This window comes from Coturnix japonica, chromosome 4, assembly GCF_054131305.1.
Source record: "Coturnix japonica strain WE chromosome 4, WE-NBRP24, whole genome shotgun sequence".
NCBI classification, from domain to species: domain Eukaryota; kingdom Metazoa; phylum Chordata; class Aves; order Galliformes; family Phasianidae; genus Coturnix; species Coturnix japonica.
Genome location: NC_140666.1, coordinates 87,724,057 through 87,749,852, shown reverse-complemented (window position 1 = coordinate 87,749,852; position 25,796 = coordinate 87,724,057). Strand labels below are relative to the sequence as shown.

General features: G+C 35.1%; 1 protein-coding gene across 4 annotated transcripts in view; it reads left to right on the top strand.

Annotated features, from left to right (window-relative positions):
- CTNNA2 (catenin alpha 2) overlaps positions 1 to 25,796 on the top strand; it is a 425,826-nt gene that overhangs the window by 127,822 nt on the left and 272,208 nt on the right. For 2 of the 4 annotated variants that reach the window (XM_085545876.1, XM_032444565.2), the window contains exon 1: positions 15,999 to 16,077. The exons of the other annotated variants lie outside the window; for them this stretch is intronic. In XM_085545876.1, the coding sequence (XP_085402002.1) occupies positions 16,072 to 16,077 (6 nt within the window). In that variant the 5' untranslated portion in view covers positions 15,999 to 16,071. Of the gene's footprint in view, positions 1 to 15,998; positions 16,078 to 25,796 lie in introns of those variants that run through there. 4 annotated transcript variants of the gene reach the window in all.

Here is a 25,796-nt window from a genome sequence, read left to right as displayed (position 1 = left end):
TTTTCCACTTCTTGTTTTATTAACTCATTCCTTCATCTTCTCATTTTGCAAGTCCACGTTTACATTTATTTTCATAGCAGCTTCAGTTAACAACATTGATGGTTTTTATTGAAAACAAACAGAGTAGCCCTCTGCAAAGAGAGTCTTCATGGCTTGGGAATGACAGATATGCAAACAATTTGCCTTGGCCTCAGGTTTCTTTGGTCATGGAATAACACAGCCTTGTGGTATTTTGTCTGTTCGGGTTTTTTAATTCACTGGGTCGTGACTTGTGGGACGTTCTGAATTACTCTGCTGGTGCCTTTGGCTTGGTGGTATCCACTGGGGAACATTTTGTAGATACCTGCTGTAGCTGTATTTGTATAGCTGGACCATGATGTGCCTTTGAGAAAGCTTTGTATCTCCTATTAGCATGTAAATAAATCATGAGATTTTTGGAATCTGAAGCTGAATAGCTATATTAGGCTGAAAGATGTTTCTGACAAGGTATTTCCCTCTGAATTAGCATGGGAGTTTTCTAGATTGCCAGTAAATTCAACTAAATGCCTGTATGTGAGGACTTATTTTTTCATTTTCCTTTATCTCTGTATACAATTAATGATGCAATTGACATGAAGGGTCAGAAAAAATATGCTCTAATGATGTTACATTACAGTCCTTTTGTGAATTCTCTTCCTTAATATTACTTCATTGTTATTCCATTATTAACTAAACTGCATTTTTAAGAGTCCTTTTGATACCAGACAGGTTCATTACTGGAAATCTTGCAGTTATTATTTCTGTAACAGAGAAGTACTGAGTCTACTAAGAATACCTGCTCCTTTTAAATTCAGGATGTTTAGACCAAAAGTGTTTTGGAGAATAAGAGTTTAGGCTATCTGAAAATAGGATTGTTAAAGCTATTTGTTCACCTGTAGAAAAGTCTTGGAATATATGGTGTGTCTGATTCATAACTTAAATATTTTTTCCTTATACCACAGTTAGCATTTACAGGTCATTAGTTTGTTATTAGGTTTCTTTTTTTGTCTGCAAGTCAATAGCAGTGAGAAAGTAATTTCTCTTGCATTTTGTATTATATTTGTAGCATTACAATTATTATCTCCATGTGCATCTGTGTATGCATTTTAGTTTCAGTGTTTGCACAGTCCAGATACGTATTGATATGCAATGTATGCTTTTGAATGCAAGGTAAAGCATTCAGAGTGCCTTTATTGTTATTGGAAATGCATCAAAGATAAGCATGAACCTAATGAAATTAGTAAGCATCAGAAATCTGTATCCTGAAGGCCCCATAACATCTTCTGTTCACTTAATGATTTTTATCTTTTATTCTATGCACAGCATATCCACATTCTTTCAATTGAGAAAAACCTGAAGGCATCGATGGAAACTCAAACAGTGTATTAACTATACTCATTTGTGTCTCTGAGATGTTATTATTCTGCAGGTGAGCAGAAGAGGGAGTAACCATAAAGAGACACTGGGGCTTCGTAAGTTTGTGATGAGTGCATAGCAGCAGTGGTATTCTTGGTCAGGGCATTTGTGTCCCAGATTAGGAAATGGGTTTGTATCACTTCTCTTGAGCATTGCCAAAATGTGCTATAGCAATGCATGCAGTCAGGTTTGAGCAGTTTGGTAGATTTGCTTCCTTCTCATTAGTAGCCTGCAAATGGCACATGGAACTGAGGGAAGAGTGGAGGATGTGAATGGAAATTGATCCTGTTGAGTACCATAGAAAAGCAGTAAGGATCCACTCTCCCACAAGCAGGCAGAGAACACAAATCTATGTATGAATGTTATCACAGTGTTTACACTTCTGATTACCAATCCAAACTACAAAACCAGGAAGTTACATTATGGTCCGCTAAGCTCTGCTTTGCATATACTGTGTTGGTTTGAGTTATTCATGTTTTTACCTACACAAGGAGCGATTTTCACTTAGAAGAATTTATATTCATGTCATCTGAAGTCATGGTAATAGATGTCCAGAAGAGGGCACACTTGCATACCAGAAATGTTTTCTAAATAACTGGAGATCTGCATTCCGATGTGGTGTAGCTGCAATCAAAGAAAATGCGATAAAATCTAAAATGAAGAGGTTAATTTTTAGTAGTTATGGGAATTTTAGAAGAAAATAGATTCAAAAGGTTATTTGAGAAAATATATATATTTAAATCAAGTTAATATTAAGTGTGTTAATTATCAAATAGAAATTGAATGTTAAGTTCTACTTGCATTTTTTGAAATGCCTTGATAATTTTATATTTCACTAACAGATTTGCCAAGCAAGGGATAAGAGCTTCCCCTGCTCTTCTGAAATCATTTCAGATGCAGATTTATGATGCAAAGCTCAAGAACACGTGCAACTTAGTACAGACTAATTTACAAATCGCCTTCTACAACAGACATATATGATAAAATACAAAGAAATATAACCAACTTTGCTGGGCTTTGACATAGGGCCTGGAGAATTATCTTCTGGCTTCATAAATACAGTAGACAAATTGTGTCTCATGACCTGGTAACTCATCACTTTTTCTGAGTTATATATCAGACACTCTGGGAGGATGTGTGCTTTATTTTTGTGTCTTTACTTGAGAAATGAAAGGCATGAAAGGCATCTATACTGTAAGCAGCTCCCTAAAACTTAGTGAAATAATAACAGGAAAGAATTGTTTCGTTTCAATGAGAACTGAGGTAGAGGAATAAATTCTTTCAGTATTTTTATTTTTATTTTTATTTTTATTTTTATTTTTATTTTTATTTTTATTTTTATTTTTATTTTTATTTTTATTTTTATTTTTATTTGTTGTAATGTCACATATTGATTCATTGATTCAGTTTTCAGAATATTTGAGAACATTTGGAGACTTTTTAGAGCCATTTTAGCAGGGATTGCAGCTATTTCAAGATGTTGTAGCATGTATTTGACTTCAACAGAATGGAATGAAATGTTTTGTGGAATCTACTGCTCTATAATAAAGCTTTAAGCTTATGTGCTTTATGAAGTAAGCTATGATTAAGCTTAGGTTAACATATTGACTCTGTACTTTTACAGTACATATGTCATGCAGGTTGTTTATATGTTTGTCAGTTAATTAGCTGATACCTTGACTAATTTTTTCATTTCTTTGTCAGTTATTTAAAATACAAAATAAATAAATAAATAAAAATGGGAGAAACCTGGTTGGATGCATTACAGTACATGTAGGTGTTGGAAGTTGTTTGGGGCATTTGGTCAGACTGTGAGTTAAGCACACGAGTTATAATTTCCTTTTATTCAAAGGGAATTCTTCCAATTTATACAGAAGATTGACTCATATCCTGTATAGCATCACAGTTTTTTTGCATTGCTGTGAAACATTTCAGTGTAAAATCAGAGATCCCCAATGACATTTCTGGAGCTTAAAGTGGACAGTGACTGAGTTTTTTCTGATAGCATCTAAAATACCTAGGGGCACAATGTGTAGTAATGTAGTTACTATAAGGCTGTCAAATTCATTGCCAAATCGTATTTGAATCCTGGGATCAGATAAATGAGTTTTTAATTGGGTTTTAAGGGTAAGCTGAATAAGTAGATAAAATAGAATTAACCAGAGACATATTAATTTAATGAAATCTTTGGTCCTCTTAAGCTGTTGTATTAAACACCATTCAGTCTCTGCTGAAAAGAGACATCGTAGTAGGTTAGAAAGAGTTTGACAGTGATAGGTAAGACAAATGATGGTATCAGACGTAATCACTTAAGCACATAGTGACATAACTGCATTATCTGGAACACAGGGAAACCATGAGACTGGTTGACATTCCATTGGCTGTATTTTATCATAGACAAAAGAAGCAATTAAACAGTAGTCCATAACTAAGGGTTTCCAACCTGGTTGTACCATTCACCAGAGGGATTTATTAGGCTACTGAATTATTTGTGTCTTATACAGAACACCAGAAGTTGCTGTGATGTGAACTTGTTATAACCATTTCTTGTAAATTTCTTTTCTTTCAGAGCTATTTTAATGATTGTTTTTTTTTCCTAACATAGAATCATAGATTCACTCAGGTTGGAAAAGACATTAAAGATCATAAAGTCCAATGACAACCTAACCATACTAACTCTGACAATGCTCCACTAAATCATGTCCCTGAGCACCACATCCATACAGTTTTTAAACACATGCAGGGATGGTGACTCAACCACCTCCCTGGGGAGCCCATTCCAGTGCTTAATAACCCTTCCTGTAAAGAAGTATTTCCTGATACCCAACCTAAACTTACCCTGGTGCAACTTGAGGCCATTTCACCTCATCCTGTCACCTGTCACTGGTGGGAAGAGACCAACCCCACTCTCACTGTAAGCACCTTTCAGATATGCCCAAAACTGAACACAGTACTCGAGGTTGAGGCCTCACCAGTGCCGAGTACAGGGGCAGGATGAATTCCCTAGTCCTGCTTACCACACCATTCCTGATACAAGCCAGGATGCCATTGGCCCTCTTGGCCACCTGGGCTCACTGCTGGCTCATATTCAGCCGACTGTCCATCAGTACACCAAGGTCCCTTTCCATCAGGCAGCTTTCCAGCCACTCCTTCCAAAGCCTGTAGGGTTTCCTGGGATTGTTGTGACCAAAATGCGGGACCCAACACTTGGCCTTATTGAAACTCATACAGTTAACCTTGGCCCATCTATCCAGTCTATGCTGATAGTGGCCTTCTCCCCTCAGGCATATCAACACTCCCTCCAAACTTGGTGTCATCTGCAAACTTACTGAGGGTGCATTCAATCCCCTCATCAAGATCATTAATAGAAATGTTAAATAGAAGTGGCCCCAGTACTGAGCCCTGGGAGACACTACTTGTGACCGGCTGCCAACTAGATTTTAATTCATTGGCTACAACTCAAAACATCAATTAGATTTATGAATTGATGGATATTTAGGAGGAGAAGAAATAAAATAAAAAAAAAAAAAAGCGGGAAAAAAAAAAAAGCGGAGGAGGAATTTTTTGCTGTTTGAGTCAGTCATGAAATCATTAGCTCATCGCAAAATTATATCTTACCATTCTGAATGGGAAGGTGAGCACAAACCCTTATGCATGCCTTTTGGAGCCTGCATATATGATGAGGCAAATTCCACAAGTGTCAGCAGAGAGTTGTTTATCATTATGCGAATGCATAAAGGATCTAAAATGTAAGAATTCGAGGATGTAGAAATCTCCATGAAAGGCAGTAAATTCTAATGGTTTAAAATGTGATTGTATACTTTGTTTGTTTTGGGTCTCAGGTTTTATGGGGGCTGGTTCATCTCATGTGTTCTGCATGGATAGCTAGCACATAATGAATCTAAAGGTTTGGCTTCAAGCATTTTGTCAGTATGAGTTTAAATTAAAAGTTATGGAATCAAATGTCTAAAAACTAAAGCATTAAGAAGTTAATGTTTTGCAATTCCACATCGTGGTTTAACTGATGAAAGAAATTTTGAAGCAGAAATATGGAGGCAGTTCATTTCTTTATTTTTTCCCAGAATCTAACAGGGAATTTTGTTTACAGATCTGCCTTAGGTGAACAACCATTTATTTCTCTTGAAGCATTTTCTTTTTTTTCTTCTTTCAATATAAATAAAAATAAATGAATGAATAAATAAAATATATGCCTGATTGCAAGTGTGCAGGACTAAGCTCGCAAAGTACATCTACATCCAACCGCTTGTATGTACCAAACAATAAAGCTTGAAGGCTCATTAGCCTGGAATGACCCAACTGTGTTTTATGCATAGGGGTCATTTCTTTACTAATGAGCCTCTAAGCCAGATGGCTAACCCCACAGTAGTCTAACTGCATTAGTGTGATTTAGATTTTTAGGCAAATTGCTTTTCCTTTTTTTTTTTCTCCTTTCTTTTTAATTAACAAACAGGAGCTGGTGGCAGTGCTGACGGACAGCTTTTTATAGAACTGTGTAAAACAAAGTATTTTGCCTTAGAAGATGAATGGCTGACATGGCTCTTCTTTGTATCAATGTTTAGTACGGTTGCTTATTTCTAGTGGTCATAGTTTGTTAGATGCTATCCCCACGTTCTGAACAGAAAGTTAGTTTGATTGTTTTTTGTCTCTACTGGATTTTGTTTCAGTAGCCAATTAATCAAACCCATTCTTATTGCCTCATATCTGCGTGCAGAGGAGAATATGAAAGAAGAATGATCTGTATGGGTGGAATAATACTATTTGCTTTTTAATGTCTGTCACCTTCTAGAATTCCTCATCTAGAATTTTTAGTTGTCTTTATGAATTTAAGATGTCTAAGGTGACTGGGATGACAAATTGCTGCTTGTTTGGGCCTGGGTTCATATTTCTGTACAAGCCTGTTTCAGTCATGAGGAACCTGGGCATTTTGGATTCCCTCTGATCAGATGAAAGAGTCTGACATCTTCGAAATGTGCTAAGTTTTAAGCTGGTCGTTTTCAAGGGATGCTTTTCAATCTCCATTGTCTAAAGTGTCCTCAAGACAGATTTGGAAATAAGATAAAAATCTACATAGAGAACAAACCTTAAGGGAGGAGAACTTGAAGGAAGGGCAGTTTACTGAGGACAAAGTCAGAAAGTGTGTCCTGGAGATGGCTTTGAAAGAGTGTTTCAAACACTGCATGAATGAACATCTGCTTCCTTTTGGCAATCCCATATTTGAAAGAAATTTTGATACAGTAGGCTGTTCATGTCTGATATAGTGAGTAACTTCAGATGATGATTTACACATATCTTATGGGCTTTTGTTGCAGCGATGTTAAATAATTCTATATAGGTTCTCAGCACTGAAAATTGCTCTTATCTTGAAAGAAGGTGGCTACATTTGAAGGGAAGAACATAAAATGGGTCAGATTTATCTGGCTCGGTATCTTTTCTCTGATAATGGTCACAGGGGGTGACTAAAGAAGGGTATAAGAACCTGACAAACATTGTGATTGTGATTCTTTGCAAAATTTATTCTCTCTGCCTCAAGCAATTTATGGTCCAGGGAGTTCCTACACAAAAGGTGATCTTTTTTGATGAAAAAATGAATAATTTAGGATCCTTTCTTAAACAGTCTGTAGAGCATTAAGGATTTTAGAAATGTACAGAAGTCTCTAGAGTAGCTATTTAGAATCTTTTTTTTTTTTTTTTTTTCCCTTCCTTTTTCTTTTTTTTCTTTTTCTTCCCCTCCCTTCAGTTTTATGAGTTACATAGTCCAGAATAGATCAGGAAGGGGAGAAATGCAACAGCTGCATCCATGCACTTTTGTTTTCCAATCATACGTGCCTCTCACCAGCTCCAATAACTTCCAAAACAATGTGATTTCCCATTGTAGGAGATCTCCCTAAGATTATCTGGAAGGATACAGAGAAGAAGATTGACTGGCACTCTATGGCAGGAATAAGCCACGCTTCCTAAATAAGCCATGTTTATAAAGTCTTGGTGGTAGGTACAGCATCTTCAGATGCTCTTCATCACATAGTGGCATTGTAAATTAAAATGGAGACATGGCAATGTGCTTTTCTTTGTCGGAAAATATTGCAAAATGCTTAGAAAAGCTTTGATTCAGTACAACAGTTTTGCTATAAGCAGTCAAAGTCAGAATCAGGGCCAAAACTGCATAAGATAACAACTTTCCCCTGAAAGGAGGAAGAAAAGTGGTGTCAAAACATTAGAAAAATAAATTAATTTTAGATGTGAAAGTGCAAGAAAATCTTAATGCTGTTTTGATTTGCCAGTATTCATAAATCTGTCTTCAAGAACTGGGGCACAGGTATTTTTCTGAAGGAGATACTAATCAAGGTGGAAGAGAACAGGTGATTTTCTGTTCTATTCTGACTTGTGCTCGTATTTCTTTGACTACACATTTCCTGATATATTAGGTTGTTTGCATGTGTGTCTATGTCACATTCTTAACTTCTGTCTCTCTTTACCCATAGCCAAATGAACTTGTACTGAATGTTTAATGTTAGGTAAAAGCTGTTTTCAAATCTGTCATTACTGTTAAGATTTCTTCTTTGAAGATTGAACTTCTACTTTCTAATTAAGAATGTGAAGCTGGTGTCTGAGTCATACCTTAATTTGTAGTATGGGAAATGTAAGTAGTATTTTTTCTCTTTACTTTGTGTTGCCAAACCAACAGAATGACAGTAATTTAACTGTATTTTTTTTTTCTTTTTTAATCAAACTACATAATTAAATGACTATGAAAGCTAAACATCATTTCACATTCACTGAAGAGTGGTTACCCTTTTACTGCCCTGTAAGCAAAATTGTAATAACAAAATGATAGAGCATCATATACTGTGTACATTTTTATTTGTTAATAACAAATTTAAAATGATAAATACTTTTCCTTCTGTAAATTCTCCTGAGAACTCAGTAGCACTGTAAATGTAATCTGCAGTTCTTTAAAATTATAGTTTAAATAGACCAAGTCTAAAGGGAGTCTGCCTATTTGATTTTCAAATTTGCATCACTTAAAATCTAATCAGACCAACTGTTCAGATTTTTATTAGGTATGAAATACATGAATGGGTTCAAGGCCACGCTATGTATAGCAAATACATACCTTGTGTTACAGCATGGCTTATCTAACTTGTTACTTAGCATGTGATTTGACCTTCATCTCACACAGGCTTCTTGCTGACTCCTTGAGTTGTTACTATATTAAACCCTTCGATTTTCAGTAACTGGTGTTTTATAGGCCAGCAGATTGCATTTGATTTTGTGAATTTGCTGTAACATATTGAGCTGAACAGATTTATGCAGGAAAGTAAAACAAAAATAATACAGCAGGCACTCAGAATTTTAGAACATGAGGGCATTAGGCTTGCAGGTGGTTGATATGGATATTGGCATTGAATATTTTAGTATGGGAGGTAATCTGGTTTTGACAGAACGTTTAGCCAATGCGTTCAGGTGTTTGGATGGTAGTCTGCATGGTCTCATCTACAGGAGACCATAGTGACCATGTGATGTACAACATTATATTCTCACTAGCTGTGCTTAAAAACAGAGCATGCTAAAGTAGATTTTAAAGGCCTTAAGTAATGGAGTCTGTAAAATCATTTCTCACCGTGTAGCATCCCTTGTTAATTTTGATCATAAGGTAGAAGGAGGAATGTCTGTTCTATGTTTTGATTATAATTGTTTGTTCATTGCAAGGTGAATCTAAGAAAAAAAAAAACAACACAAAGTGATTGGAAAAAAAGAAGAAAAGAGGTTCATCTCCTTTCTTAACTATTATGTCAAATCATGAACTCTGCCTTTTCCATCCAAACATTTAATGATGCACTCCAAATTTCATGCCATGGAAACATCTCTTTAAAATATAGTAGACCCAATTGTGTTGTATCTGAGATTCCTATGGGAACAACCAGTAACCTACAATTCATATTCAGGTCAGTGGGCAGGAGCTGTCTGAGTTGTATTTGTTGGGTCCGATTACCATCAGAATTCCTTTTATTAATGATATATTTGGAATATAGCAACCAATTTTCTCCAACTCTTCTTTGAATTACACTTCTTAGAATTAACAGTGTTCACCAATACACATGCTTCAAGTATTCACGATGTCATTGGGTAATGAGTAATACAACTTGAACCATCTACGTAAAGTTTAACAGGTTTAGTCTTATTATTATTGTTTTCTGGAAAATCCTGGATTTTTATTATTTTATTGCCTTGGTAGAACAGTTTGAATATTTGAAGAGTTAAGGAACAAAAGCAGGTCTACCATGGTAACTTTTTCCAAATGGTAACTTTTTCAGTGCTTTTGAGGGATGAATGGCAGTGCTTGAGCCTTGCATCCTTTGCAAGCCAAGAATCTCTTTTTGGCTGTCCTGAGTGATCCGCAGAAGAGTTGAGTTAATCTACAATTTCAGCATGGGCAGCTTCTTGAAGGAAATGTTAAGGCTTTATTTCAGATGGAGCCTTTTGTGGGCTGGATCATCTTGAAGACAATTCAAGCACTGGTTGAATCCCTGACTGTGATTATTGAATCCTAATAAGAATCTGATGAAAGAAAGGGGAGGGAGATTTCAGCAATGCCTGGTATAGAGTTTAAATAGAGTTAAACTTGCAGTTTTCTGCTTTTTGTTCTGTTTTGTTTCTTGCCATCTCCAGAAAGCAATAGCTATCAGGTTTTCTGAGACAACTAAATAGCAGATAGCACCAAACATGGAGAATTTCTGTTGAACAGTTGAAACATTCAATATCATAGGAAACTAAGAACTGTAGGATTTGAGGGAAAGAAATCTTAATATAGCAACTAACCACTATTTTTATAAAACACACCATAAGTATTATGAGTGCCAAGAATATCCTAACCATCATATTGATTTTATAATGTTTTTTTCCCGAATCTAGTATTGCAACAGTGACATTTCATTAGAGTCAATGGAACTGTAATAACTGAAGTGCAACACCAGCTGATGGAAATAAAATTAAATCTATCTTCAATAATAAAGAAGTGACATCCACCAAGAATAGAATACAGACCACTTTTCTAGTTTTAAAATGTTCAATTACAACCAGCTATTAAAAAAAAAAAAAAGAAAAAAAGAAAAAAAAAGTATTTGTTGTAGCTAATAATCAGATAATATCATTTCTCCTAGATTTTGTCAGAAAGTTCCTAAAGGAAATACTTATGCATGTACATGGATATTCACCTCCTTTAACAGAAATCCACACAATTGTGACACATGCATTTTGGAAAATATATTTAACAAAGTTTCTAAAATATCTTCCCATTCCTGGTGACAGATAAATAAGCCTGTTTGAGGGACTGAAAAATATAAATCTAGCTCTCTTTTGATGCTTATTAGAGTACATGCAGAATTTTCAAAAGCATGGACTGCTAAGCATTTGTATATCATTAAGCATCACTTTGGATTGGAAATTCATCATGATTCAGCGAATTATTACTAATACATTTGATTAAAGGAATAACTAAAAATATAACCTAATATATATATATGCAGCATATATATTCGCTGTAATAGGGTTGAAATTATATTACCTGCAGAAATGTCATGATACTAAAAGCTTTCATCAACAGATGTATGGTTGTTTTTTGTTTGCTTGTTTGTTGTGTTTTTTAATTTATTTTCTTATTTATTTATTTATTTTCTCAGAGAAAATAAAATTGCTGTCTTTGATCCCTCATCTGGCTTCTTCATGTGTAGTGACTGCGCTTGACTAGCAGCTTCTTTATTGGTTTTTGTTTTTAACACAGTCTGATAGTGATAGGATAATGGGGGATGGTTTAAAAGTAAGAGAGGGAAGATTTAGATTCAGTATTAGAGATAAATTCTTTACACAGGGGCTGATGAGGCACTGACAAAAGCTGCCAGATTTGGTGGGTGGTAACACAACCTATGGCAGGGGATTAGAAATAGATGATCTTTATGATCCCCTCCAACTCAAGTCACTCTGTGATTCTATTCTGAGTAACAGGTGAAGTAAATTTATTATTGGATATTGGACATATAGATCATCACTTGAGAAAGCAAAGTTTGCTTTCATTGATTTGCTGCATGCTAGAGACACTGGCAAATATATTTCATGCAGTTCATCTGATTCATAGCATTCTGCTAAGGGTTGCTATAATTACATTTTGTGAAGTCAACAAAAGAGGAAACTTGCATCCTACATAGTTTAAGTCATGGCCTAAAATGATAAGAGCTTAATGATTGGACTACTAGAACACTGGACTTTCTAACAAATGTGTGTATGGTTACAGCACACAATTCTTTGGTCCACGTTCTCAACACTGTGATTTGTTGTTGCAAAAGAAATTATTCTGTGTGCATATTTTTCCATATGTAAAGCACAATGTGTAAAAGGCACTATGAGTAAGAGTGTATTTAAGTTGATTTAACTAGTTTAGGGAAAAAAAAAACGTGCAGTTTGTCTTCCTGACTTCATTGAGTTCTGTCTTGCAAAAGGAGGACCTAAACTGAAAGTTCCTTAAGTGACCTTCTGAAAGAGTTATTAAGAATTCAGAACAATTCTTACCATTTTCATCTTGATCTTGATGTCTGTATTACTCTTAGTAGAGTCATTTTCATTTCTCTGGCTCCTTTCAAAATTTCCTGACATTTAACTGACAAGATCTACCTGGAACATAATGCCTGAAGACCCCAGCTGAAAGGGAGCAGAAAGAGCCTGACACTGGGATATGAAATGCAACCTTCTCCTGTCACTTTGATATTAAAACACGCCTAGCACCTGCAACGCTATTTCTTTGATGTGGATGGCAAAAAAATGTAGTTGAGATAAGTTATAAACTCATCTGATTTCTTCTTTACAAATGTCTTCATTATTACTTTCTTCATATTTGGAATTCTATATTTTTGTGGGGCCTGCCAATATATTCATTTTTTCTTCCATGTTCCAGAAAAGATATTTCTTCCTATCCTGATATATTTATTTGATTAAAAAAGTAAGTGGCAGAAGCTGGCCATGGATGTTGGGAAGAGCCAATTTCTATCTGTTCTTTTTGAAACTTAAAAACATTTTCATTGAATTTTTACACTGTTCTATGGAGAGACAGTATATTTGGGAAATAAAAATCTCTTTTTTTTTTTTTGTCATTATTTTTATATCAGGGTGGTTAAGGGACAAATGTGAATTTGACAGTCACTCAACACTACATGTTTTGTAGATGGTGATTTCTACCTGTTGGTAGTATCTTGGACTTAAATAATGATATTGGAGCAGGGAGAGCTGGACAGTCATGATGGAAGCCTATATTGATGGGGAGAGTTGGTCTTCCAGTTGGTTTCCTTACTGAGTTGTTTGCTAGCATCTGTAATTTCTCATAGGGAAACCAAAGAAACATGGCAAACTTGTCATTGTATCTGCCTCCCTAAGAAGAGTGACAGGGTTTTCCATTAAAAATACTATCAGCTTTTGGAACAAAATGCCCAGAGGTCTTCAACAATGCAGCTTTTCAAGACCAGGGTAGACAAAGTGCTGTACAACCTACTCTGATCTCGTAGCTGACACTGCTTGGTGCAGGAGATTGGGCTATGGGAACTGTGAAGTTTCTTCCAACCTGTATGATATTATGGTTTAAGAGAGTTTGGACAAATCAAACAGGCCATTTGACATTCAGAATTCTTGCACATTTGCAACTGAAAACAAACTACTTCTGGCATTTTGCAGTATGTGCTGGAACTGGTATTCTTGTCAGCTTAAGCAGCAGCACAAAAGTACAATATTAATTATTAATGTCTACTATTTTCTTGTAGATGGATAATACCCAGGTACACTTGACTCCCATCTGACTCTCCATATGCTTCTGCCAGCTTTTAAGCTAAAAGCAGATATTTGTTGCTTTCATCATATTTGCTTCCTTTTCCTAATTAATAAAAAGGAAAAAGGATCATGGTGTCTTGGTGTTTGTTTTTTTCTTTTTCTCAAATTAAGAAAAATAAAAAAGGCCTTACTGCAAAATGTACTCAACTCTGTGAAGTAAATTCTGTAGAGAAGTCATGAGCTTTGGTTCTTTGTGTGAGTCCTGGATTCTACAAGAAAGACTATTTGAGAATAATATCATGTAATAAACAGACCAACAACAACAAGACACACACACAAATACCCACATTTGTTTGCTTTTCTAATTCATTTTGAGAAAGAACACAAGTTATAGAAATATTCCATAGTTGGGGAAATAAATAAATAAATAAAGGTTTGATAGATTAGAGGCTGGAGGTGGAAGAGTCTTCATCTGAGAGATGCGTTTGTTCTGTTATTGCTTTTTGGTATAATTTTGCTTCTGCATGTTATGACAAAATGTAGCATTTGTAAATCATACTTTCAAACTTTTTCCATGGCCATTTGAAATTATTTTAAAAATATATTTTACATTTTCTTTTCCTAGCCAGGATGTTGGAAAAAACTACCCCCATATTTCCCACAAATATGCTTGCAGTTTGCTAATAAGTTAACTAAATTTAGAGCTTAAGGACAGGTTAGTAACTTGCATTCCTTGTAAAAATTCACCAAAACAGCACTTGCCAGACAAGTTCTTTGCTACTTATCATTTCAAACAGAAAGAGTGATTTATGAGTATTCCAGTGAAAATGACTTTCTGCAAACCTCATCTTTCATAAAGCAAAAGAAGACTAATGAGGGCCATCTTTGTTTTAGGAAATAAATCAGGTTTCCTTGCAAATGCATCAGATTTCTTAATGCGTCTGTATTTGTACAGCAAATCTGTTGAAACAGTGATTTGCATTAGACTTTGCTAGATCATGCTAATTTATAAGAAGAAGAGCTCACCTTTAAAGTAAGTTTCTTTTTGTAGTTTTCCACTAAAGTTCTTTGAATTCTGTGGCAGTATCGTGTGTTCAGTTAACCTAATTAAAGTGCATTGATTCTCACTTAAACCTTGTTTAAACTATGGAAGTAAAACTGTTTTCTATGGGAAACGGGATTTTAAATTGTGTTTTATGAGAATGTAGAATATTCTTTTCTGATGAACGAGCTTTGATGTAAGCCTTCAAATGATGAATGAATGATAACTAAATCACCAAATTACATCATACAAAGAGAAACAAGAAGGGGATATTCTGATTCTAATTCATCTTTCACTAGATGACATTTACTTGGACATAAGTGTTTTCAACCCAATTTTTGAGATTCTTAACAAGTTATGTTACTGTGGCTTCTCTGTGAAGTTCAGATTGATGAATCCAACTGTGTGCTGATTCCATGATAAAATTTCATTAAATTAGTTTTAGGAAAATCCTTGAGATAATCTACAGTAAATACGTTTCTTAACCAAAATCACACTATAATTGCTTCATAGAAAAATAAGCCTTAAAAGATTATTAGATATCTAAGGCATCAAAGAAGCGGAAATTTCTTATTCTGTTTCCAGAAATGTCATTTTCAGGCCAAAAAAATGTTGATGATGTAATTGATTATTATCAATGCCATTGCATTGATCCCGTCTCCCTCTTCACTTCTCAAACATGGTCTGGAAAGGGAAGTTTCATGTAGTTACATCCTTCACTCAAGAAGGGTCTGAATCTGACATTTTGGGGGGTGTTTGAAAGTACCTTCCAACTTTGTACTGAGAATGAGAAAATGTAGTAAGTGTAGTAGAAGCACTGCATGTGCATTTGGGGCAGCAGCCTATTTTTGTTACAGCTGCTTTTTGTTTGCAGCTTTTCTTCTTTTTTTCTTCCTGTTCCTTCTCTCCTTTTCCATGTGTGCTGTTCTTGATCTCTATTAAAAAAATAAAAGATGATTTTACATACTTTTAAAGGCTCAGAGAAACCAGTTTAATGTTAGAGCTCAGGTTCTGGAAGAATCTGTTAATGCATACTCAGAGGAGGAGAAATCAGAAATTCTCTGTTCACTGCTGGTTTTCTAGTTGTGGAAACCCCCCCTCTCCTCCCCCCAAGATTTCCTACATGGATCTCAGTATACTTGCAATACTTTTCACTCCTAAACAAGAATTGTTAGCAAATTATGTGAGGCGAGCACTTTGGGTGAGTGTTCGAGGAGTTATGGTTATGTTACTCAGTGAATAAGACAAAATATTGGAACTACAGAGGAACTGCTCCTTTGTTCTATGACTTCACCAAGGTGAAGGTAAGTGGCATTCAACAATATGTGGCTGTTTGCTCACAGTCTTTATAGTGTAAATGCTTGGGAAAATCTGCCTGTCCATAATAAATCTAGTGGATCATTAGGATTCTGTGTATCTTTAACAAGCCACTAACTCATTTTTTCTTGTTTTACTGATTTCTAATTTATATAGAAATATATCTAATATATCTTATATAAATAAATTATAATACAATTTATAATTTTAACAATTATGGGTCAGTGCAGAGATTAAGGTAAATACAAGCATTGAAGAATTTTCCTTCAGGGCTCCAGCATGGAATTGTAATAAACCTTGATGAGATCTGGATTCTCAGAAATGAGATCGCCTTGGCAACCAAGTCTTCTTTTGTCTGAAAGAAGCTAATCAGTGATTTGGCTGAGGAAAGCAATGAGATAAAGGATTTCTGAGGCATTTCTTCTCTTTTTGGTCCTCTTCTGCTGTACAAGATGGTGGTAAGTGGTTTGTATCAGCAGCTGGGTAAGGCTCCTGCCTTTCCTCAGTGCACACAGACTCTCAGAACACCAAAGAGAATTAGCAAAGCCCTAAGAGAGATAGGAAGTATTCAGCTTTTTTTCTACTGAACTGTGTCAGCTTGGATTTTATTCACTGAGTGAATACAATGATGCGTTGAGAACGATAGAAAACCTTTCTGCATGTTCCTATGCATTTGCTTTTTTGGTCTTGTCCTTGAGGTGTAATGTCAAGAGGAGGCTGTCTTTGGTAGGATGCTGGGAATTGAATGAGTACTAGTGCTGGATATGTGAGGACTGGTGAGTCAAGCCTGGTTCCTGCGGTTGTTTGGTAGCTGCACCATCAGCCTGCAGAAAGGAGGAATGTCTACTACCTCAGTATTCACAGATCTTAACTTTATTGCCAAAAGCTTTTGATTTTTCTGAAAGTTTGAAACATTTTGATTCCTTCCTCTAATAGTAATGTACCTTTTCAATCTGACTCCTATAATGCAAATCCCAAATCATTTACAGGCATTCTAGCATTCATGCAAGAGATGAAAATGTAATTGAATCTTCTCCCAGCTTAGATGGACATGGGAACTTACAATGTTTGTTTTATTGGTTTACTTTTGCTTTTTGCTAACATTGCTTTCACATTTCTCTCCTAATTACTTTTCTGACATTGTAGTTGTCGTTTTCATTTTCTTACTGAGCTGTTTGTTTGTGTGGGAGAGAAAGGTGCAGGGAGGATTTCAAATATTTAAATATACCAAAGTTGTCTTTTTGAAGTGTATTTGAATAAAGTGTAATCATATGAGTTATACTGGATATCGTCCTCAATGATCTATTGGCCCTACTCTTTGGTTTCTACTGATTCATGGAGAAAAACAGTATGGATTTACTTGTCTGAATATTTACCTGCTTCCTCACCCAAAGAAAATAATTTCTGGTATTGATAATAAGGTTTAAGTTTACAATGAAATCTGTAATACCATGATAGAAACCCAGTTGTACCATTCAATCACTCCATTGTACCATAAAGAAACAGAGAAATCAGATGTAAAGCAAACAAGTCAGAGGTAATTTCTTTTGCATCTCATGCATTCTTCACTTTTAGATTTTTTAGAGGCAGGAATTTAAGTGATTATAAAGTAGGATTATTTAAATCCATGGAAAATAGAATGTTAGGTGTTGTCTCTATAATCACCTCTATAATCACCTTAAGAGTTTATAGCCTACAAACTGCATGAAAGCATACTAATGAGGAATTCTGACGTTTCCCAGATAGGCCTTACCTTTCTTCCACTTCTTTATGTAGTTGTTGTTGCCTGAATTTCATGGGCATCTTAAGGCATCTCCAGAATCAGTATGTATATTCATATATGGTGTACATCTATTAAATCATATTTCAATACAGATAATGAGTGGTTACATCCTTTTTACTTTTTTTTTTTTTCTAATTTATTTTTATTTATTTATTTTGTGTACCCTAGCAGAACTCAAAAGGATTGACCACAAATACAACGACAATGTTTCTTGCATAAGTCAGGTGCTGAAGAAGAGCTCTGGTTTCTATTGTAGAAGTGTATTTATCTTTAATGAAGATTTTGTTTATATATCTCTTAAAAATACTTTTTGTGTTATTTACCATGTTAACTTACAATTTTTTTTAGAAGTACTGAAATCAGCAATAAAAAGTCTTTGGATTTTAATGTCACTGATTCGGACCATTGAAAAGGCAAACACCTAATGTAATCTGGGTACTGTTATATGCTGATATGGATTTCCTATGGCTAGCTATAGGTGAAAGGAATAGATAATCAAATGTTGGCATGTTCTTGCAGAAACTGAATGAAGTAAAAGTCCCTATTTATTTTCTTTTTCTCTTCTTTTTTTGTTACTTGTCACTGTTACTAGCAGAAGTTAATGGAAAATAAAGCTAACAATGTAGATTGAAAGAGCAACTGTAAACATGACATCAAGGCGTAATTCATCACCTTTCTGTCTCCTTATTGGCAGTTTCTCAGTAGCATAATCTTCTCCTGCTTTCAAAACACTGTATACGCATTTTCTAGCCTATCTTTTGAACTTTTTAGATTCATAGTGTTAGGTTTAAATCATTACCAGAATCCATAGACAATGGGCCATGTTTAGGAAACAAGAAAAGCATTCTTAGAGAAATGTTTGTTATTTTATAGTCTCAAAATGATGTTTATACATTAAGCTTTGTATAGAATTTGCAGGGGAACGCAATGTAGTAAGTATTATAAAAGTAAGTAAACACAAAAACAGAGAGAAACTTGAAGAGCACAAGGTGTAGTATTCTAATCTCATTGTATTTATTTTTAACAGAAGGCTGATAGTACACATAAATTGTTTGTATCCAACAGATGGAAAGGAAGGGAAATTTGAAGCATTTTGGAACATGGAAGAAAGCCTAAAACTCTTACTGTGCACTCAGAAAAATAGTTCAGTACTTATATCAGTAATGGGAATAGACAACAACATTGTTAATTAAAGGCATTTGTGGCACCATTTAATATATTTAATTATGAATACTGTATTCAGTATCTTTTAAGTAGGAAGTTGCACAGAATACCTTCAGGTTCTATCTTAACTTTCTGAAAGAGAAGTTCTAAAATCCTGTGGAGAAACTGGTCTGGAGTCCAAGCTTGCAAATCCCTAAAATGAGAAACAAGGGAAAGAAAAGGAAATAAAAGCATAAGGGAGAAATGCTAGCCCAGGTGCTCTAAGTAGATAGCAACGTCAGAAGTTTAAGCGTATCTCTAGGATATCATAGAATCATAGAATCACCAAGGTTGGAACAGACCTCCAAGATCATCCAGTGCAACCATCCACCCCATCCTTGGGCAGTCCTGACCACTCTTTCAGAGAAGAATTTTTCCTAATATCTAACCTGACCCTCCCCTGGTACAACTTGAGGTCATTCCCTCTCATTCTATCACTATTTATTTAGGAAAAGAGGCCAACTCCCACCTTGCCAAAATATGTTCTGTCACAAGAAAGTTCTTTTCTTTCTCTGGAAGTTTGGTCAAATTTTCAAATGCTTTGGATTTGTCTTTAATAAAAGATGCTGCCCTGCACAACGAGAATTTATTATTTTGTTTGGAGTATTCAGAAAAGTCAGCTCAAATGGCCAAAGTATTCTTTTACCATTTCCTCATATATCACTTCCTGCCTTATTCTAGATAAATAACTAATTCAGAAATAAGTCATGGGATAACTGCAGAGTCACTGACTGCAGCAGCACTGCGTCTCTCAGCTGACTGATGTCCCTTATTCCTATCTATGTTATATTTCACTGTGATATAAAGTTCTGGGACTACACTATATATAAGCCTTTCTGTTGTAATGGCCTTGACATGACAAATTGGGAATCTTGTTTAGATTTCAGCAGCCACACAGGTGGTTAGAGTTATTTGAGAATGTAAATCAAAACTGATATTATCTATCTAAAGTTTGTTCCGAGGGGTGCAGTTATAACTTTCTATGGCTTTTATGGGCGAGCATTCGTTAGCATGTAAGTGTTCTTTTTCTGCTTATTCCTTTCAACTGGATATGTTTTTGTGTATTTTGATATAAACTTGGTATATTTATTTTGGGCAGGGCTGCACTTAATTGGTATACTTACTTGACATTGTAAGTATATTGAAAGGATATTCACTGATAATATGAATTTTGAAGGTTTGAAAGGTAATATATTGTGGTTTTTTTGTATGTTTGTTTTCCATTTTATTGTAGTATCAGTTTTTAAATTTTCCTTCTCTTGCACTGTACAGAACTTTCTGGCTTTATCTGAATGGCTTTACTGGCTATTGAAAAGTAGATTGTCCTGTCTAAAAAATAAAATACAACTGAGAGTCAAATCCCCAACACTGTGCATCAGGGCTGCTTTTTCATTTTGTTACTTAAGTCCTCATATAAAAAAAAAGTCGTGCTGTTGTCTCCTTAGATCAATTCATAAGTGAAGACTGAATCTAACTTCTGAAGTGCCACTTCTTCAACTATAGACATTAAACCTGCATAGGGCCCACTGATTTTGCTAACAGTTAGCAAAATTAATTTTGGAGAAGGATGATTTTATATATGAATTAATAGACTGTTTTCCCTCATCCCTGGTGACTCACAGCATTCTGTTGTGTTTTATCCCCTTTTTTTTTTTTTTTTTTTTTTTTTAAATGGATTTTTTAATGACTAGTGCACTTAAAACTTGAAAAGAAATTGAGCAGTGCTTTCCATTAGAGTAGTATGAGAATCTGCTGTCTCCTCTATAAAAAGTAGTTTATACATGCAAAAAACAATTAATGCACCATCTAATTGGTGTGTCTCCATTTTTGTAAGATGAGATGGGTTGATGTCATTGAAGTCCACTCTCAGATTTCCATTACAACTACCCCAGGAATTCCGAAGTTCTAATCAGTGTTTGTGCTCTAGTTTCCTTTTGGTGTCACAGGAGATCTACATAAATAAATATGAAGAGGATGATTTATTTTCATGTTAAATATAAAATAATGTGTTTTGTGAGAATATACAAATCTTTCTTGGGGGAGGGGAATGAAAGCCATCCTTATATTTCTAAAAGACAGAGAACATGATGAATGGGCATCACTGTTAGAGCCACCTACATATAGTGAATGTTGTAAGCATCTAAATTACTGTCAGAATTGAGGTGATTGACAAAAGACAGTAATAAACACTCTTGAGGATCTCTTTAAGTCATTATTAAACTTCTATGGCACTCAGTGAAAGGGGTTTATTAATGTAAGTTTCTCCTAATCTATTAGATCCTTTGTAGAATGTAATGCTTTTATGAAAACCAAGTTATGAATTCTGGCTCAGAGAATCCCTGAACAAAAATTGCTTGAAGGATCTGCCAAAGGTGATGTTGAAAAACATTTCTGAGTTCCAGCCTTATATTTAGAGTTGTGTAATTAGAACATATCTTGAATGCTTTACTGTACCCTTTGAGTAATAATCAGGTCTTTTTTTTTAGCTTTGAAAGATAAATATTTTAAGAACCTTCTTAAGAGATGCTTGCTGTCCTATTAAGAGCAAAGGAATATGTAGCTTCTAAGAGGAATCCTGTATCCATGGTAATCAGAGAGATGTTGGCCTATGAGATTATGGAAGGAATATTCATGAAATGAAAAGAAACAAAAGAAGATCCAGAATGTTTACTGGAATCTTCCAAAACTAAAATATAAACTTACAAAAAAAACACACCACAAAATGGAAGGTTTATCCATATGGTAATAAATAGAGATGAAAGAAGTGCTGCCAACACAGCAGTAAAAAAAATATTCCATAACCATTGAGTTACAGATTTAAAATTTCATCCATAATTCACTGATTGGAATGTAATTTTATTTACTGTTTTGTTAATCCTTTCCAATAATATTAAATCATATTGTTCTGTGAGGCATATTTAATGAGATATTAATGCATCTAAAAGATTAAAGAGGCAACAATTAGATCCTGGCTCTTGTTTGTTAATGAAGGAATTGCTTCTGTCAGATAGCCAGTGTATGAGGTGTTTAAGAGTTAACTAATGCCTTCAGTTAACAATAAATTCTTCATTATGTATGATTATGCTTGTAGTGGCAGAAAGAGCTCTTACCGTTCTTTTGTCTGATTACATCACCCGCTACATTAAGTTCATTAGAAATATTAAACAGTGAATAAAGGCCAAGGCAGATGAATCATTTTTAATGAACGATGAATGTTACTGAGACCATTTATTGGGTAAAGAGGAGTAATAGTTTGGAATAATGTTTTTTTTCTCTTCTTGTTTGCTGTTGAAATATATGCCTTCCTGGTGGTTTTGTTTTTATTCTATCTTACTTTATTATTATTATTATTAATTAGCTTATTAAAAACTTTAGGGGAAAAAATTGATGGTCAGAACTTAAAATCATCCAGTAATTTATTTTAGTTGCTTTCAAAATTTTGAAAATGCAAGTATAAATGCCTGTATGATCATTTCTGTGTCTGCTTGTAAGCTTCCTTATCTCAGCCTACTCTGAATTAATGATCTTTAGGAATTTCTTAGAGACTACCTGAAATAAGAAAAATCCTCTAATCTCATGAAGAAACTTTGCATCCTGGATATTAGCTATTTATGTCAAGGCCTTTTCAGAAAATTCAGTGCTAGTGGTTTCTTCTCAGGAATAGAGAGGATATCTATCATTGAATCATAGAATGGCAGGGGTTGAAAAGGACCACAATGATCATCCAGTTTCAACCCTCCTGCTATTTACAGTCACCAACCACCAGACCAGGCTGCTCAGGGCCACATCCAGCCTGGCCTTGAATGCCTGCAGGGATGGGGCGTCCACAGCCTCCTTGGGCAACCTATTTCAGTGCATCACCACCCTCTGGGTGAAAAAATTCCTCCCATCTAACCTAAACCTCCCCTGTTCTCAGGTTTTTGCGTATCTCTGAGATCTGCCCCAGTTTATCCTCCTAAAAAAACTGTTGTATGATCCACTGACTCTCAGTCTTGTATAGAGTTGTACAGTCTTCCCTTTTTACTTCATCATCATTTCAGTGCCCTACTTTTGCAATCATTTTCCTGTATATTGACAGTAATTTCAGTTGAGATTGAGAATCTCTTTCCTTAGGCAAAATCAGGTAAGAAATAGGAGCATGCTAAGTGGAAGGAATAAATCATGTTTGCAGATGCTACTGCTAGTTCAGAGACTGCGAAAGATTTGACATTTGCTATTACTGAGCTTTGACATTTACTATTACTGAAACGGGTTTTTAACAGCATCATTTAATATTGTTTTATAAAGTAGTTTCTCTGTTGTTTCTTGGTAAAACAGCTGTACTATATCTGAAGGAGTAGGGATTGCTTTTTAAAAAACTTAAGAGCAAAACCAACAATTCATTAGGTAGTTTCTAAATCTATTTATCTTGCCTTATATGTTCTTATGACTATTGTCACTGACTAGAATTTTACCTAGTTAAAATGTCCCAATGAGAAAAAAAAAAATAAAAATAAAAATAAAAATTAAAAAAAAGCCACCAGGTTCTCCTATAATAAAACTTCTGAATAGTGTCAGTAATTACCTACATGCTTCTGTAAGCAAATTCGAGGAAGCCTATGTCTCTCACAGGGAAAATTCTCAAGACAAGTAATCAGGTTTTTGCTTCATATATATTCATATGTCAAATATTGCTACTTGTAATTGAAAAACAATGTCATTATAATTCTGTATAAAGTTACGTGATGTGAACATTGAAGCATTAACTTAATCTTTTAGCTGAATTGGTAAATAATCTTAATAGCTATTTCTTTAATTGTTTATATTTTTCAACCCCAGCACAAGAAGATGCTGCTAAAACTCCAGTACTGTTAAAATCATTTCAACAGAATGAATTATTATTCCTTTAACATACAGTTAAAGGCTTTTCCAGTTATAGAAGTGCCACATTGATTTCATATTTAAGATTTTGTTTTGCACAATGTTCATATTGCTTGATAACAGAATACTTAATCTTCCTATGGTAGTTATACACAGAAATTTCTCCCCAGCATTAATATGTTCATTTCTAGCCAGGCTCATATGAAGAATTTTAAGTCCCAGTAGACAGAAAGTAATTGAGGAAATTTAGCTGATGCACTTCCATTTATGCACTTCATTGAAGAGTAGCTTACCCTTTAACAAGTTTGTGTTATTTCAGTGTTTTAATATTTATGTACATCTTGTGTGTCTCAAGACTGGGAAATTATAGAAGATACATTTTCACGTATAAGAAAAAAGACACTGAGTGACTTGTTACTTATATTTTCATTTGAAACATAAAGGCAAACAGATGAGTGTAGATACTGTTTGTCAAGTTAGAGAAGTAGCAAAACTCACCATTTAAATTCAAGACAGAAATGAAAAGTAAAGTTTTTGAGATTTTTCTGGTGGTCTAATTTTGCCTCATTAGCAATTACACAGTTTTGTTTCTCTAAGAAGTCTTCTAAAGTCTTACCTGGTTTTAAAATCAGAACGCCTCCATCAGATACATAATTTTGATTTGTATATTCAGGTAATTGAGTGTGTTGTGTGATTGACACACCAGAGAGATGGGATGCCAGATGGTGGGACCTATAGAGACTTGAGCAGTGGGCCCAGGTGAACATCATGAGGTTCAACAAATTCAAGCACAAGGTCTTGCTCTGGGGTCAAGGCAACCCCCATTACTAATACAAGCTGGGGGGTGAAAAAATTGAAAACAGCTGTGCCAAAAAAGATCTGTGGGTACTGGTGGATGTGAAGATGGACATGAGCCAGGAATGTTCCCTCACAGCCCCAAAAGCCATCTGTATCCTGGACTGCATCAAATGAAGCGTGGCCAGCTGGGATAGGGAGGTGATCCTAGGACATTTAATTCTCAGGCATTTACTAAATAATTTTGATTTCTGATATAAATTCAGTTTTTCAAAGATTCAGAGTAGCTAATTAAAATAATCTGGTATTTTCTTCATTACTCTAATTCTTTGCTTTTTCTGTTTCTTCTATTTCAATTTACAACTTAATAATGAATAAAAGGATCTTACTTTAATTACCTTCCACTATAGCTGTGAGAATAAGCAAGCAGTAATCATAGCCATTACACCAAGTGCTGCAACTTTAAATTTCTGACCCTACCAGACAGAGCATCTTAGTATAGTTGAATAGTTCTAATTATTGCTTTCTGTGAATGCTGCATTTTGAACTCTGTGCCCTGGACCATCTTGTTCACAGCTAAGAAATAACAAGAGCTTTCATCAAATTGCAATGAATTCTCTGACATTTCGAGATAACTGCTAGATCCAGCAGAGGGACAGAAAATAATTGCCATTCAAATATATTATTATTTGTGGTTTACTTCTTCCTTCACTGAAATTCCTAAACTCTAAGTTGGAACAATTATTTGGGAGGACATGGAGTCTATTTAATTAGGTCCTTCACACAGGTAAGACCTCAAAACCTCACTGAAATATTCCTCATCTGGATCCTAATGGGGAAGTTAGTTTGCAAACAAGAACTGCAGTCCTCTTTGTAAGAGGAAGGCCAGTTTTACAAGCATACTAGACAGTAGGTTTAGATTAGAAAGTAGGAAGAAATTCTTAACTATGATCGTCCTGGCACAGGCTGCCCAGAGAACTGTGGGTTTTCCATCTCTGGAGGTTCTCAAGGCCAGCCTGGATGGGGCTTTGGATGATCTAATCTGTTGAATAATGTTCCTGCCTATGGTGGGTTGGGATTAGGTGCTGTCCTAGCAGTCTGTGAGAAGGAGTTTGCTAGAGAGAGAAAGGATGTAGGGAGAACTTAGGGAAGCTGTGAATTTTATGCTTTTTCAGCTTCAGCAGGACAGGATCTGCTATGGTTGTTTATGTGGGAAGTGAGATCTGTGGAGGCTCTCAGTGTCAAGAAAGTTCAAGGATCAAATGGTTTATGCTGAAGGTGAAAAATGAATGATTGGAGCAGCTTATTTGTCATTGAAACTTTATTTTCAGAATTGTGTTATTAGGTAAATTAATGTTGATATTACCGTAGATGAGAATTAGGAATATTTTTTAAGGAACTTCAAGTAATCCTCTGGATTGTCCGTGCTTTCTTGAAGTCCTCAAATTATGACTCAGCCATTTCTGACAAAGGAAGCACTGGATTTGCTGGTGTGTTAAAAAGTTGTCAGAGTTGTGAGGGGGAAAAAAGCAAACA